The sequence below is a fragment of the Equus asinus genome, chromosome 20 (assembly GCF_041296235.1).
Source record: "Equus asinus isolate D_3611 breed Donkey chromosome 20, EquAss-T2T_v2, whole genome shotgun sequence".
Lineage (NCBI taxonomy): Eukaryota > Metazoa > Chordata > Mammalia > Perissodactyla > Equidae > Equus > Equus asinus.
In genome coordinates, this window is record NC_091809.1 from 104,831,162 (window position 1) to 104,845,881 (window position 14,720).

General features: G+C 36.9%; 1 protein-coding gene across 7 annotated transcripts in view; it reads left to right on the forward strand.

Moving 5' to 3' along the window:
- GAS2 (growth arrest specific 2) overlaps positions 1-14,720 on the forward strand; it is a 126,382-nt gene that overhangs the window by 54,835 nt on the left and 56,827 nt on the right. For all 7 annotated transcript variants that reach the window (XM_070491359.1, XM_014841457.3, XM_044752551.2 and 4 more), the window contains 2 exons: positions 4,533-4,596; positions 13,108-13,249. In XM_070491359.1, coding sequence (XP_070347460.1) covers positions 4,533-4,596; positions 13,108-13,249 — 206 coding nt within the window. The remainder of the gene's footprint in view (positions 1-4,532; positions 4,597-13,107; positions 13,250-14,720) is intronic.

Genomic DNA, 14,720 nt, shown 5'->3' on the forward strand with positions numbered 1-14,720 from the left:
AGAGCAAGTGGGAGGCAAGATGCCTACTTGAGAGATGAGGAAATCATGCAGCCTGGACTAGAACCCAACCCTCCTGACTTCTAGTTTACTGTGTCTTCTACTGTACCACTCTTTCAGAGTATTAGAATCTTTTCTCTACTCTGGGAAGGTGGACAGCTGTTAATTTATGATATTTTCATAAGTCAACAATATTCAGCTAAAAATCTAATCTTTTCAAATTTTCTTCCTAAATATAAATCTAAAAACCGGTTTCCTTCAAAATCAACATGAATATTGTAGTCCCTAATGTATAGACGCCAAATAGACAACAGAATTTTTCAGGCTTTCATTTCTTTGCCCATCTGTTAAAACTTAATATATTTAGTTAAACTGTATATTCATGGTCTAATGCATTTTATCCTTGCAGATTCTGTGGCATTGAAACTCTACCCCTTGCTCTAGCAGAAGGCCTCATTTTCTATTCCTGGAGCCAGCAGCATTCCATCTGACATTTGATGCCCAGGAGATTTTTATAGAATCTGGGTTATAAGATTGAGTCTCTTGCCGCATATTTTTGAATAAGGATCTGTGATACGTTTCCCAGAGGTGTTCTGCATTATACTTTTCTTTGAAATGCTTTTGATTATTTAAAAAGAAGCCTCCAATGATAAAACCTTTTCCATAATAATTGCCATTGACTAGAGAACTTATTTGCTTTACAGAGAATTTGTTCAGAAGAAAGAAAGCAACGGTGATTCCTCTTCTACTCCTAACTCAAAGCAAAAGACCGTATCAGTGTTACAGTGATAGAGCGAAAAGTGGTTCCTACAGTAGACTTCAGTGGAAGTGGAAGTTTCTTTATTTTTATGGAAAGATAAACCAGTAAATGTGTTTAAAATGAGTGGTACATATGACTCAATACAAATACTTTAGTTCAAACACAATGTACTGAACGGTGTCTTTCTAACCATCCTGACAAAGACATGCATTCAGTTATTTGTCCTTGTAAAACATACAAAGTAGTCAATTTAGGTGATTTATTGAAAATGGGCTCATCGAAATTACTTTATTCTCAGAGACAGAGGAAAATTAATGTTAAGATGTTTGGTGTTTCACAAAATGATGTGTCCTAACGTAATTGTTACCTAAGATCTATGCTAAGCACAAACTCGTAATAGCTCTTGGATACCTGCTCTGTGTCTGTCTACAGATGCTGGCCAAGCTGGGCCACTTAACCTGAAATTTGATTAAATTTAGGATTAACGATCTCTAAAATAACATGCATGATAAAATATTCAAAATACGTATATTCATTATAATAGGACCACTTTAAATTATACATGTCTACCAATAGTAATATGTTTTTATTCTGAAGTTTCTTCCTGCTTTGGATAGTGACTGACACATAATAGGTGCACACAAAAAAATGCTTATCGGAGAAAAAATAAGTGAATTAATGTTGACTAAGCCAAATGAAGATAATCTTTAAGCAAATAATTTATAACAATGAGAATAAAAATAATAATAAAGAAAACTAACCTTGGGCAAGTCTTTCCTATGTATTAAGTGTTGTGCTAAGAATAACAATAAATATTACTTTGTTTAATCTTCAAAAAAGTATTGCAAGGTACACACTAGTGTTTTCCCCTCAGAAAACTGAGATTTTCTAGAATAAACTCCCCCAGTAACACAACTAGTGAATGTTAGTGCTCACACTCACACCAGATCTTTGTGGCTCGAATCCCAGGGCCACTATACTCTTTCCATTTGTTAACTTTGCTTCAGAACTTGCTTGAGTGAAAAAAAACCAGACAGAGTCCCCTCTTTGGTACAATGTAGACACTCCTTAAAGACTCGACTGTAATTTTATAGCAATAAGGTAAGAATGTTTGCCTTACAATTAAATAAACATTTGCATAATTTAAACTCTTGCCTCTTCTAAAGATGCTATGTAAGACGTTAGTCTTTATTCAGTTTGCTCATTGTCACGATCACTTGCCGTCACCACATAACTGTCATCCTCCTCGATATGTTGAGGTGTAACACTGACTGAGTGATTGCTGTGTCCTAGGCAGTGTGCTAGGTCATGCACTCTACAGATTTATCTCATTCACTGCTTACTAGTTATCAAGCACTGATTTTTTTTTATGGGCCAGGCATGATATACCCAACGTTAAAAAAACCATTAACATGTGAGACAATATTAAAGGTGTGTTTTGAAGCAATATTATTGCTTTATGCAAAATAATATTTCCAGGAAAACTGGGGAGTAAAACATTATCTTTCTGTTAGCATTTTCCTAAGAAATGATGCTGAGGAAGAGGTTTATTTGTCTTAAATTTTATGGGCTGATTCTGTTAAGGATATAAAATGGAGAATTGTGCAGTTACTTTTCAGTTTACCAAATTGATTTTCTTGTGCATCCACGGTGGATTTGACATTCGGGTTTTGCATGCAGAAGCTGTTTTACATTGATGGCTCTACTGAGGAAGGGAAGAAATACATGATAGCAATGCATCCTACATATCACATTGTCTCTCTTATATTACGCACACTGTTGTTTTTCTTCCGAATGAATTTAATTTCCATAAGATTTGTCTATTTACTTCGAATGCTCATATAGTCCTCAAAATATGTACAGTAAGTTGGTTAAGGAAGCGCAATAATTGGGCCAAGTATTTTTATAGTTGGTTGTTGACTGCACATTGACACAGTTTGGTCAGTTCACTGATAATTTTCATATTTTGACACTATTTCCGTCAATAAATGCATAAGACTGATTCCAAGTCTTCTGGAGCTTTTACCACTTGCTTCACACGGCTTTTGCTGAGATGAGGGTATTAGCAGGGCCTTAAAAATGTTCCCCTCCACAGCTGTTTTGTATTCTTTTTTCCCCACTCAAAACTCCTGTTTGTTATTTTGTACCATGGACAAAATTTTTTAAAAAGTCTCAGTCCAAAGAAATTGATTTTCTAGACAGGAAGGTTGATTTTCATTTGTTTGCTTCTGTTTTGTGCTGTTTGTTATTGTTCTTTGTTTGAAATTATGTGATATTACAGTCCACACGTTATTTTGCATGAAGTTGATTTTATGTGTCAAAAATTGTGAAGTTTGGGTCAGTCTAGCCAGAGTCAACTAGTGGTGCATTTGAAACTGGAGGTGGTAAATGTCTTTATTTTAAGCTCCTTTAATTAGAAGTAATTTTAGGCTTCCCCAGTTAGAGTTTTGTGGCCATTCACTAAGGGTCAGCTGAAACTAAAATTTATGTTACCAAGAATGGAATTGTTCTGTTATTTGGATTTCCCATAATCAATTCTATTTTAATGAGCATTGCTGATGGGATTAAAACTTATTTTAAAAGTTTTGAATGTGACATTTTATAACAAGCTAGTAAATTTGTGCCTGTTTAAAGGCAAGTGAAATCATATACTTTTACAATCCAAGTAAATGTATTTTTCCATTCACCACACCCAACCGATTCCATTCGTGTATAAGTGAACCAAATATCGCCACTACCATAAGCTGTGGAGAGAAGGAATTGATATTTATGTTAAGGGAATAGAATAATGCTGGGAATTTGAATTATTATGAAACTCTCTGTTTAATAATTAAAGCAATATTGCTATTTTTCTTCAAATTTATCAATAAGCTAGTATTTTCTCTTATCAGGCTATTTTGTCCATGTAAAGACCATTCTCAATGCAATGTTTGTTTCCAATATCTGTTGTCTTTATTAGGTGCTGTAGATAATAACATTTAAAAAATTCTCTTGTTTAAAAAAGAGAGCAGTATAAGCAGGCCATACTCCTCTGGTAGGCTCAACCAGTGCGAGTATGGTAAAGCAATTGGTAAAGCAGATTTATTAAGTAATCAGATTTTATTAGAATAGAAATATCAATGCAAAGAATAGTCTTCTAATTTGCTCATTTTATGAGCAAAATTGGCCAAGGCTTTACGTTGGTACACATTTACAAAATCCAGTCAGTTGAAAGTGTTTCTTTCTAAAGTATCATTTAACTAGATTTGATTAGAAGAGGACATCAAGTTTCAGTGTCACTTGTCATCATTGTTTGGAGGGTAACGAAGGACTGTGGTGTGTAATATTTATCCTTATTCATTGCATTATTTCTGCTAAAATCACTGGTGAAGGTAGACTCAGGATTTTGAAAAGGCCAGTCTTTGCTCCACAGTCTTCTGTGCACTGTGTGTTTTTAAATATCTGTGAACTATTTATTTCATAATGACAGCTATGTATGTTTCTAGTGTTGACTTACTGATATTAACTAATTAAAGAAAATGTTTTCAGGGTGCGATTCCCTGAGACTCATGGCTTTTGGTAGGGAGGTTGGGCAAAGAGTTTGGAAAGCTGCTTTCAGATTTTAGTAGAGCTGAGTGTACTGTGGGATAGGATGGTTTCTGTGAACGTCAGAATGAGGACTAGTTCATTTACTGGGAGCATGAGGGACGAGGGGTCCTTGGCAAGCCTGTTCGCCACTAAGCTGCTTTACAATCCCTTCCATTGTAAAGGTGTCCACTCCTGTCTTGTCTTTCAGTCCTCCACAAGCAACCCAGAGAAGTGTGTCTCTGTTTGCTAGAGCTTGGCCGGATTGCAGCCAGGTAGGTCAAACTACTGCCACTATGTCAAGATGTTGAGCATCACAGCATCCGAGCAACTGAGAAGCTGGCTGGCTTTTCATGAGGATGTTGAACCTGGGTGTTGAGAAGCTGCTCCTTCACATATGATCAGTATGAACATCTCAAGAGCAGTCATTCAAACTAAAAGCGTGCCACCAATATTCTTAACATCATGGTCCTGTTGTTGAAGTCGCTGTGTCTAAGCATATGCTCAGTGTCCTTTAATTGAATACATCCTCCCTCCAACCCTTTCTTGGCGGGTAGGGGAGGACCTAGTACATGAAGTTGTGGCTCACAATTACTGTTCCTTAGTGGAAAGTCCATTCCCATCACTGTCTCTCTTTCCAAATTCCTTCACTCTCTCTCTCCTTTTTACTTTTCAATAATTCTCACCCTCCTCTTTTTTCCCTTTTTCCTAATTTTTTTTTTCCCATTCAACATCACATCCCTCAGCTCTTTTAGTTTCTACTTCTGAGCTGGGAGGATAGGTTTTAAATTATTCTGTATATTTTGGTTAAAGAAAGATGTAGAATATTATCCTTCAAATGTAGAAATATCTTTGAAATCTTTTTTCTTCTAGAAAAAAGCCCAGAAAGTAATTGTAGAAATCGTAATCATAGCTAAAGAAGCAGAGGGAGGGCCTTTATTTATTAGCTCAGCCAACTTGCCTTGGTTTCATGTCTCCTCCTTTGTCATCTTGAAAACCATCAAACAGGGCTTCTGACAGTTCTTTGAAGCCCAAAGAATTAGAAATGAAGATATAAGTGTTTGAAGAAGTCTTGATGCAAAAAAAAGGAAATTCCTAATTAATTAGAAGATGTTTTCTCATCCAGATCTGGGTATACTTTTAGGATTGAGATCAGATGAACTGCTAAGATAAAGAGAGAGTTAGCTCTAGGCATAAATTCTCAAACAGAAATTTGTAAAGAAAATCAAGGCAAAGAAAATACAAGATATGCACACCAGCAAGCTACAGCACTGGGTAGAAAGCTGTTTTTAATCCAATGGAAAATTAACCTGTAATCGGAAGTAACCCCAAGTTCTTTAAAACACCGTAGTCAACGTAAATCTTAACAAATTGTGTATCAGGTAAGAATTTTACTTTACCACAATGATTGGGTGCAAGAAAGATTGCTTTAATTAAAAAAGAATTCAAATTAAATATGGCTGAGGATCCACTCAACAAGGAGTGGAAAAATCAACTTGAGACGTTTGGAGGTTGCCCTTCTCTCTTGCACCCTGTCGGCTGCTGTGTGAAGGCCTCAGGAGAGGGTCCCCAGTCTTTAGCCCACTCGGGGGTCTACTGCGCAGGCATAATTCAAGCTCACAGTGTCTGCCTGTTTCTTAGGACTCCCTTCCCCTTCAGTGCTGCCACTTTCTTGGGTTCTGTGAGGGAGTAAGACAGAGGGACCTGTTGCTTCTAGGACTCTCCTAAGCCTCTCCTCCACTAGTTTGGGGCTTCTGGCCCCAAACTCACAGGGTTGAGTCTCACAGCCTTGAGTCAAAGGGACGCCAAAGACTCAGCAGATATCCCCTAGGAAAGCAAAGTTAAAAATATAAGGAGGAGGAAAACACACAAAGTAAAATCCCAATTAATGAGCTGTTGCCACTGAAATGCTAGAGTAAAGGAAACATGATGGTCTGGAGTCTCTACTTAATAGAAGATTAGGCAGAAAACTTTTTGATTAGTGTTTATTTTAACTGTACAGTTAGAATATTTTTAAATGCCAGATTCCATTGTGTTGCTTTAATAATCTAAGTATATGAATCAAGTATCATGATTCTGAAAATTGTGAGAGAGAGGTAAAGAGAAAGACTTGCACTATCTACAGAATTAGCTGGGAGTTGTCATTTTCCTCTTGTTTAGTTTATATTATTTGCCTCTTTTCTGGATTTATTTTATTTTTTGTAATTAGACTTTTAATGATCTGAACACTCTGATTAGAAATCCTGCTGAGCTAAATGTTTTAACTATGGCCAAGTCATCAAAGGAGAGGGCTTGCTACCCAGTGACAAAATCCCTTTCGAGTCACCTTTCCTCCAGCTCTGAGGCTGACATGTGTCCCTCACCAAAGTCTAGAAAACAAATTAAAATCTCAGTTAATGAAAGGGAATCATTATGGCCTGGCCCATTTCCAGTTGAAGTATCATATGAAGAGTTTTGCGTTTTTGGTTTTTTTCCAAAATATTTTAAAATCAAGATTCTGTGTTACTCTATTTACTTTTTAAAACCCCTTTATTGAGGTATGATTGCCATACAAAAAGCTGGATGTATTTGGCATGTACAACTTGATGAGTTTGGAAATAAGTATACATCTGTGAAACCGTCATCACAATCTATGCCATAAATATATCCATCACCTCCAAAAGCTTCCTTTTGCCCTCTTTATTATTATTATTTATGATAAGAATGGATTGCTCCATTTTTTTTTTCTTGAGGAAGATTAGCCCTGAGCTAACTGCTGCCAATCCTCCTCTTTTTTGCTGAGGAAGACTAGCCCTGAGCAAACATCCATGCCCATTTTCCTTGACTTTATATGTGGGACACCTACCATAGCATGGCTTGCCAAGCGGTGCCATGTTGGCACCCAGGATCCAATCTGGTGCACCCTGGGCTGCAGAAGTGGAACATGTGAACTTAACTGCTGCACCACCGGGCAGGACCCAGGTTGCTCCATTTTTGACCACAGTTATGACCATCCAAGCTGATGAAAGCAGTGATCATTCACACTGCAAAAAATATTACTAATTTCATAAAGGAGTTATCTAAGGATTAAGATAAGCTTTACATTACAATACTCAGTTGTAAATTTTGCTTTTTATTTTCTTTACCTACTCAAGTGGTGTAAAGTATTGCACACTTACACTGAAAAAGAGAAAATATGCTAAGAGATTATTCAAGGTGCTACTTTTGTTGTTGTGTGTGGCATAAGGTTAAACAGTTGAATACCAGTTGGATAGACTGAACATTTAAGTATAAATGTCCATTGAAGTTTCTCCTGGTTTTTGAAGATTTTTTATTTTAATGGAAGTTAATTGTGCTTTACAAATAGCAACCCCATAAACCCAAGTCTCACTACCTTAGCCCTATGTTGAAGCATATTCGTTAGAGGAAAAAAGGGAAATTCATTCCCTGATCTAATTTTACTCTTAATCTTTTTTTTTTAGATATATTAGACTTATATCCAGATCCTTACCTGTGCTTCTTCCTCCCCCGACTCCTCCATGGAGGGTTACATAAATTATTGAGTTAAGACAGCTTTATCCAAAACTGGAAGTGATTTTGGGAGAGCTCTGGAGGATCACAACGTTAATTTGCACACACAACAGATGAGTTTTGACCATAACAAAGTCCCCGATACAATCTTGGGAGTTTTGTGGGGTTTTTTTATGTCCCTGATAGATGATACATTTTTATATTTGATTCTAAACATTTACTTCTCAAAATGACATAAATGTCATCCTAAAAGCATCAACATCACTCTGGAAACGACTCACCAAATGTCTCTGATTCTCTGCCATGTTCTGCTGCCTGGAAACACTTGGAGCAGCTCCTCTGAGAGCTCTGGGCTTCTCTGAGTTCTGAGACGGGAGAATGAGACCACTTATTTTTGTTCTCGAGGGTAAAACTCCCTTTTACTTTCAACCAAATAGAGCTATCACCACTGGGGAGTGAAGTCCCTCCGTTAATATTTCAGGAGCCGTTTCTGAAGGTAAAATGTGCCTGTTTGCCTCCGGAGAAGTAAAATACTCAGTAGAAGCAGGCCAATAAAACCTCAAAGATCCTTTTAATGACAGAGCTTTGATATTATTGCTGGAAAAAAAGTTACTATGAAGTCAACCGTTTTGCAGTCTGCAGAATGAAGATTAGCTTTATGATAAAAGAGAAAAATTTTTTGATATTTTGGTTTGGGGCCATAATCAATAAACAACATCATATGGAGCTTTTTTGTATTTTTATTTTTGAGTTCTTCCTTGATTTTGAGCAAAATTTATGACCATTCAAAAGAAATATACCTCGTGAATATTTTTGTTAGTCTCTTTTTTCAATCGATGACCTAATGAAATGTTACTTAAAAGAAAAATATTTTTATATGAGGCTTATTAATTAACTCATCCTATTTAAAGCACTTGACTCTGACTGCTAAGAATATCATGTGGGTGAAATTTCTTTCCAAATATGAATCTGTCTTTAAATGACTTTAAAACAGAATAAAATGGGTTAAAAACTATCATTTTGCAAGAATCTATAAACTATCTGTTACAGACTTTAAAAAGGGAGAGTTTCTAAAATCTGTGCCTCTAACTCTAGTAAGATAGGCCCCAGATGTCTTTGGTTTGAAAACTATAATCCACTAAATAGTCTGAGTAAATTTTATAGTTCAGGGCTCAGTTTGGGGGCTCAATTATTTCGTCTAGACTGATTTCAAAAGTGGTGTCACGTGTCAGAAAAATGAAAAGTCCATTCCTAGAATCTCATAGTAAAGTCATTAACCATAAGATCCTTTCCCTAGCACTTTGATTTTTGTTTTTTTTTCTTTTAATGAGACAAAAATAAAAAATCCCTTCCTTTTCAGTGTCCACCCCCCTTTCCCATCACTTGGGTACACAGATGTGAGGGTTTGGTTGGAGTGGATTCCCTTCTAGCTATCTTTCATTTGACCCTTGTTCAGTTTGAAAGCAACAGTTTCCTCTTCTCCCCCAAAGCTCTAAAATCTTGTAGTAGTTGGAAAGGAGTAGAAAACAGTATAAAGTTGTGAAAACCTCATAGACAAAATAGGAATGTGAAGTGGTATAGAGTTAATCATGGAAACCAGAAAGAAGCAGCCTTCTGGAGAACAGAAAAAAGACCGATCTGATGACTAAGTTGGCTTGCAGGTGCGGGCTCCCAACCTAGGGGAATTCCATGATTTACAGCCTGTTGACATCTCCAGACAGACAGGAAGCCAATGAATCGTATTTAAGTGTGCATTTTGGGACTGGCTGACTGTACCTTAGGCAGCTTGAAGCATTCAAAAGCCAATATAAGCAGAGATTTGGGGCTTAGTGTTGATTTTCTGTGTTCAGTGGCATAGCTAATTTTCAGCATTCCTGGATAAAAAAAATCTCCAAGGCAAGGTTTTCCATGAGTGATTTCTTTACCAACTTCATTTAATCTTCATTCAAATTTAATCTACTTTGTATCAGTCATGGAATGGAGACTGTTGTTACTCTAATAGCATATTTCTTATTATTTCACTTTGTCAAAAAAAGAAAGAAAAAGGAGAAATTATGCAACCCATTCCTGAAAGGTGGCAGGAATCCATCTACAATTACAAATGAAGTCATATTTTCCAACAGACCCAATTTATACTTTCAAATATGATATTTTCCCTTATGATTGACTTTTAATTGGCTGTGAATCCTAGTGTGTCAAATTCCTCTAGCTTCACTGCCCAGTTTACGTTATTCTCTTATGAACATTAAACATAACAAAGTTTTATACCTTGGTGGAACTAAGAATTCAAAGAAGTCTTGAGAGATTGAAAAGTGTTGCCTGCTCCAGTTCATCCAACAAGTTGGTAGCAAAGCTGAGTGCATGACTTGTCCTGCTACACTCTAGCACCGAGATATTTCTGCTGTTTCAGAATTCTAGGAAAGTCGATTTAAAGAAGGCCTTTATAAAACTCCTTTGTAAAGAAAAAAAACAACAGTAATAATATAAACAATAGTAATAGTATTACCCTATGTCTTAATTTTGAAGCTGTTACTTTATGTCATTTGGTGGTATAATATATTAAAAAAATTAAAACACTGGTAAAAGTATCTTAGAGCTGCAGTTTCGTGGTCGTGCAACCTTTGATACGTCAATTGTCAACAGCAACCCCAGAGGTTGTCATGTCTCAGACACTGTACTGGGCATGTAACGGGTACAGTTTTAATTTCTCTTAACAATATTAAAATACAGGAATTAGAATTTCCATTTTACATTGAAATAGAACTGAGGCTCAGAAATAACACATGCCAAGATGCCCAAATCTGCCAGACACATGGAAGGTGTCCAGTGGCAGTTGCTTTTCACACAGTTCCTCCTCCCTCCTTCCACGGCTGCATCGGACCTCCAGGGCAGGCCATTTTCATCTCTACTTTCCTGATAGAAAACAGACTCCTAGAGGTTAAGCAATTTGCTAAATTTAAGGAGTAGGTTAATGGCCCAGTTAGCTCAAGTCTACCTCAGGGAAGGATGAACACAGATCTCCATGTGAGAGTTGTTGATACTTGTCAAGGGTAATAAGACCCTTGGTTGAGTTCAGTGTAATTAATGAGGACTAGAAAGTAAAAAATTATATTTTAGTTTGGATAGGGTTTAAAGTCTTGTAGAAGAACATTTTTTTTTGTAAACTATTTATATACATTTAATATTGATATGTTTTATTAAAGTAATATTTTAAAGATCCAAACAATGAAACCAAATTCAGATTTGGAAACTGAAATTGCTGTCATATGAGAATACAGGAGTAATTTTTTTCATTCAAACAGTAGCTATTAAGTACCTACTGTGTGCCAGGACCGATACTAGCTGCTGGGGATGCTGTGAATCAGACAGTGGTCTCTACTGTTATAGAATTTGGAGTCTAGCTCACATTTCCACTAATGTCCCATTAACCAGCTAATATGTATAAAAGGTTAAAAATATGATAAATGGTGCCTAGGTCTTTTAGCTAATGGTTTGGGTAAATAAGATTACTCTGTTCACTAGAGGCAGCTCTCAAAACGGCATTTGTTCAGTTGAGTTGTGCCAGCTTAAACTGTTTTGTTTTCCAGCTCTCAAAGGGTGCCTGACATATAGCACCCATCCTTACTCTCTGAATTCAGAAAAAATTAGAAGATGTAATAAAAGTGTGGCTGATGGAACATCAAATGTCATCTTTACTACTGATGAGGCTTAAGCTGACAGACATGCTTAGTGTGTTTAACTGAACTCCAAAATTAGGCCAATCAGCTACCTAATCACAAGCAAAGATGAGTCAGGGTGGGGTTCCTGTGGAGGCCTCCCTGTGGGCAGTTTCTTCCCTAGAAGGAGAAGGGTGAACCAAGTCAAGGATGCTCCGTTTATTCTTAGATTTACCAATTTTATAAATTGTTTCATCTTGTTGGAGAAGAGTGAGTAATGAAAGAGAGAGGCCAGGAATTAAACTAATCAAGCATCCTCCACAAGAACACGACCTTGAGAGTGGGGCCATTGCTTCCCCTGTTGGTAGAAGTGTGTACTGAACACGTGTGGGGATGGCAGGTAAAATAACAAACGCTAAAACAGGACAATAATCTAAGCTTTTACACTGGATGATGTTTTAGTATACTATTCACTCTAAGGTCCTAGATGTATTGTCAACATACTTATTCTCTCTATATAGATTATTTATTCATAGATTATCCATAACCTATATTTTAATTTTCAAGTGACTTTTTTTCTCCTTTCTAACACGTGACCACCTGATTAAAATGTCAGGGAAAAATAGCCGTGGCCTTGAAATCAGAAAACCTGGATTTGTATCTTTGTCCTGTTCCTAAAGTTGTTCTGTACCTTCTCTGGATCTGTATTCTTAATTCTGTAAAAATGAAAGGGTATGCCTAGATGATCCCAAAGGTCCTTCCCAACTGTCAAATTCTGGAATTATTTTTGGTGTCCTCCTCCTAGGTCAATTGATATGTATCTAGGAAAGCAAACCAATTGTAAATTTAGCCTAAGAAAAATATGATTATGGGAGATAAGAATGCTGATAACGACAGCTCTTTCTTTGAACTTCTCTGGCATTTATAATTTACAGCACATAATTTTTAACTTATTGTTATTCTAAATTATTTCTCCATTTCCTCTCTGTTCATGTTCTTTCCAAGTAACACCATACATGCTCTCATCATGTTCTTCAGAGCATAATGTATAATAGACTATGTAAGTCATACTAGAGTGTTCTGGGTCCCTAGGAAGTATACAATTAACAGTGAATTTTTTCTCTGTTAATTCATTTAAGGATGTTTATTTTAGAGGATTGCTGTTTTCAAACTTGGCTATAACTCTCTGATTTTATTTCCATCTTTAACAAGCTTGTGTTCAAAATAGGAGTTCAATTACCACTAATATCATTAAAGCTAGTAAATCTGAAAGCTGAAGATGAAATTTTACATATTCGTGTTATTCACTCATTAATATATTTCATGGAGTACTCTTTAGTATTTTATTATGTGTCTCTGCTTCTGTGTGCATATATATCTCAACATGCATATGTATATGTGTGCGTATCTCTATCATCTCTCCACATCTAAATCAGCTATATCTATTTTCTCTGCTTAACAGAATGCCAATTTAAGAACTTACCAATTTAATGCCAGAAAAAGTTAATATTATTTTAAAAAGTCAGCAGTTTGGTCCTATGTGTTCGTGATGAAATGTAACATGTGGTCAGTGTATCCTCATGAGTTTGGCATGTGCATTGATCTGCTGTCTTTTCCAAGGTATGGCGTGGAGCCCCCTGGTTTGATAAAGTTGGAAAAAGAGATTGAACAAGAAGAAACCCTCTCTGCCCCTTCTCCTTCACCTTCTCCGTCATCAAAGTCTGCTGGAAAAAAAAGCACAGGCAACTTACTGGATGATGCAGTAAGTACAACTGGGCTGACTTCCTCTCGGCACTTAGAATTTTCTGAATTTCAGAACTCATTCTGTACCATCTCTTACCAGTCTAACGTTTACCTATTTCAATTTCATTGAAATTCATTCTAAAATCCTATGCAAATGTTTGTAGCCCTACAATTCGTTTTGAGATTCAAAACTGAGCCAGTCATTTAAAATGAAGTGGCACTTAATTCTGCTGAGTAGTATCTAAAATTATAGGATAATAAATCAACTTCCTGAAAATTGTCTTTGGAAACACTTCAGCCTTGTAGTTTTTGGTTCAGGGTTCCTCATTGCACAGAAAAGAAGCTGAGGCTTGAGATCTTGAGGCTTGTTAAAGAGGGGGAGCAAACTCACCGCAGGGGAGAGAGCTGCTCTCTGGTGCCGCCTGCAGTGGGCAGGGTTCGGCACCGTTTCAAGTGCTCCTGTTATCTGTAAGGCAGGCTTCTCTTGGAGGAAACTGAAACTTAGAAGTTGAATCACCTACTGAGGGGAGGAGAGGCGCTTGGATTCCAACCCAGTTTTGTCTGTCTCTGAGGTCCCCAGCCCCCTACTTAGCAGAGTCCTTGAGTCACAGTCTCGGGCAGCTTAGATTATGTCCTCATAATCACAGAAAACAGTTTCTAGATGTAAGAGCAAACAGGATGAATTCAAACTCTCTGGCTACCTCTGTTGTCTGTCAAGTCGTTCTTGGTTATAAGTGGCATGTTTGATTGTGTGTATGCATTCACTTCCCTGCACATGTATTTTGAGTGCAAATGTAAAAAATTGCTTATGTGTTTTATAGAAAATGGTAACCTCAGGAACACTAGACTGAAGTATAGCTCACATACACAGGGAGGTCCTTAGAAACCGGCACCAATCATCACACCAGCTCTGTGAGGCAGGCGGGACTGCAAAGGACAGCTGGCGCCTAGCTGAGGGGTCCTTCTCTCAGGCCTGAGCTGAAAAGAGCTTGGAAAATGGCCAGTCGACACTATAGGTTGCAGAAAGAGAGATTCCCCCATCTTTTTGCTGTCCTCTATATGACAGTATAACCCATATTGCTGACTTAGATGAAAAGAAATATAACAGTTTCTCTGAAAGATTGAGAATTCCCATTTCTGCAAACTCCAGCTTAGCCTGTTGAAGTATCTTAGTCAATAACAGTTTAATTTTCTTTTGTTCAGTCTTCTCAGGAATTAAAGAATAGGCAGGGCATTTTAATATAATGCCACTGAAAGGGATTTTACAATCAAGGACTGTTTTTAAGGGTAGGTCACATGCATTGCTTGTCATAGTATTTCATTTTTACTTTGAAAGGAAATTGAATAACACTGTATTAATAGATGTGGTGCATTATATATTGATGAGAACAATTTTTCTTCTCTCTTAATTATATTTTTTGATTCAGCTTGCTTTAAGATGTCCCTTTAGTCTTTCTCTTGTAACCGTGTTTCTCTGGGGCTGCTATACT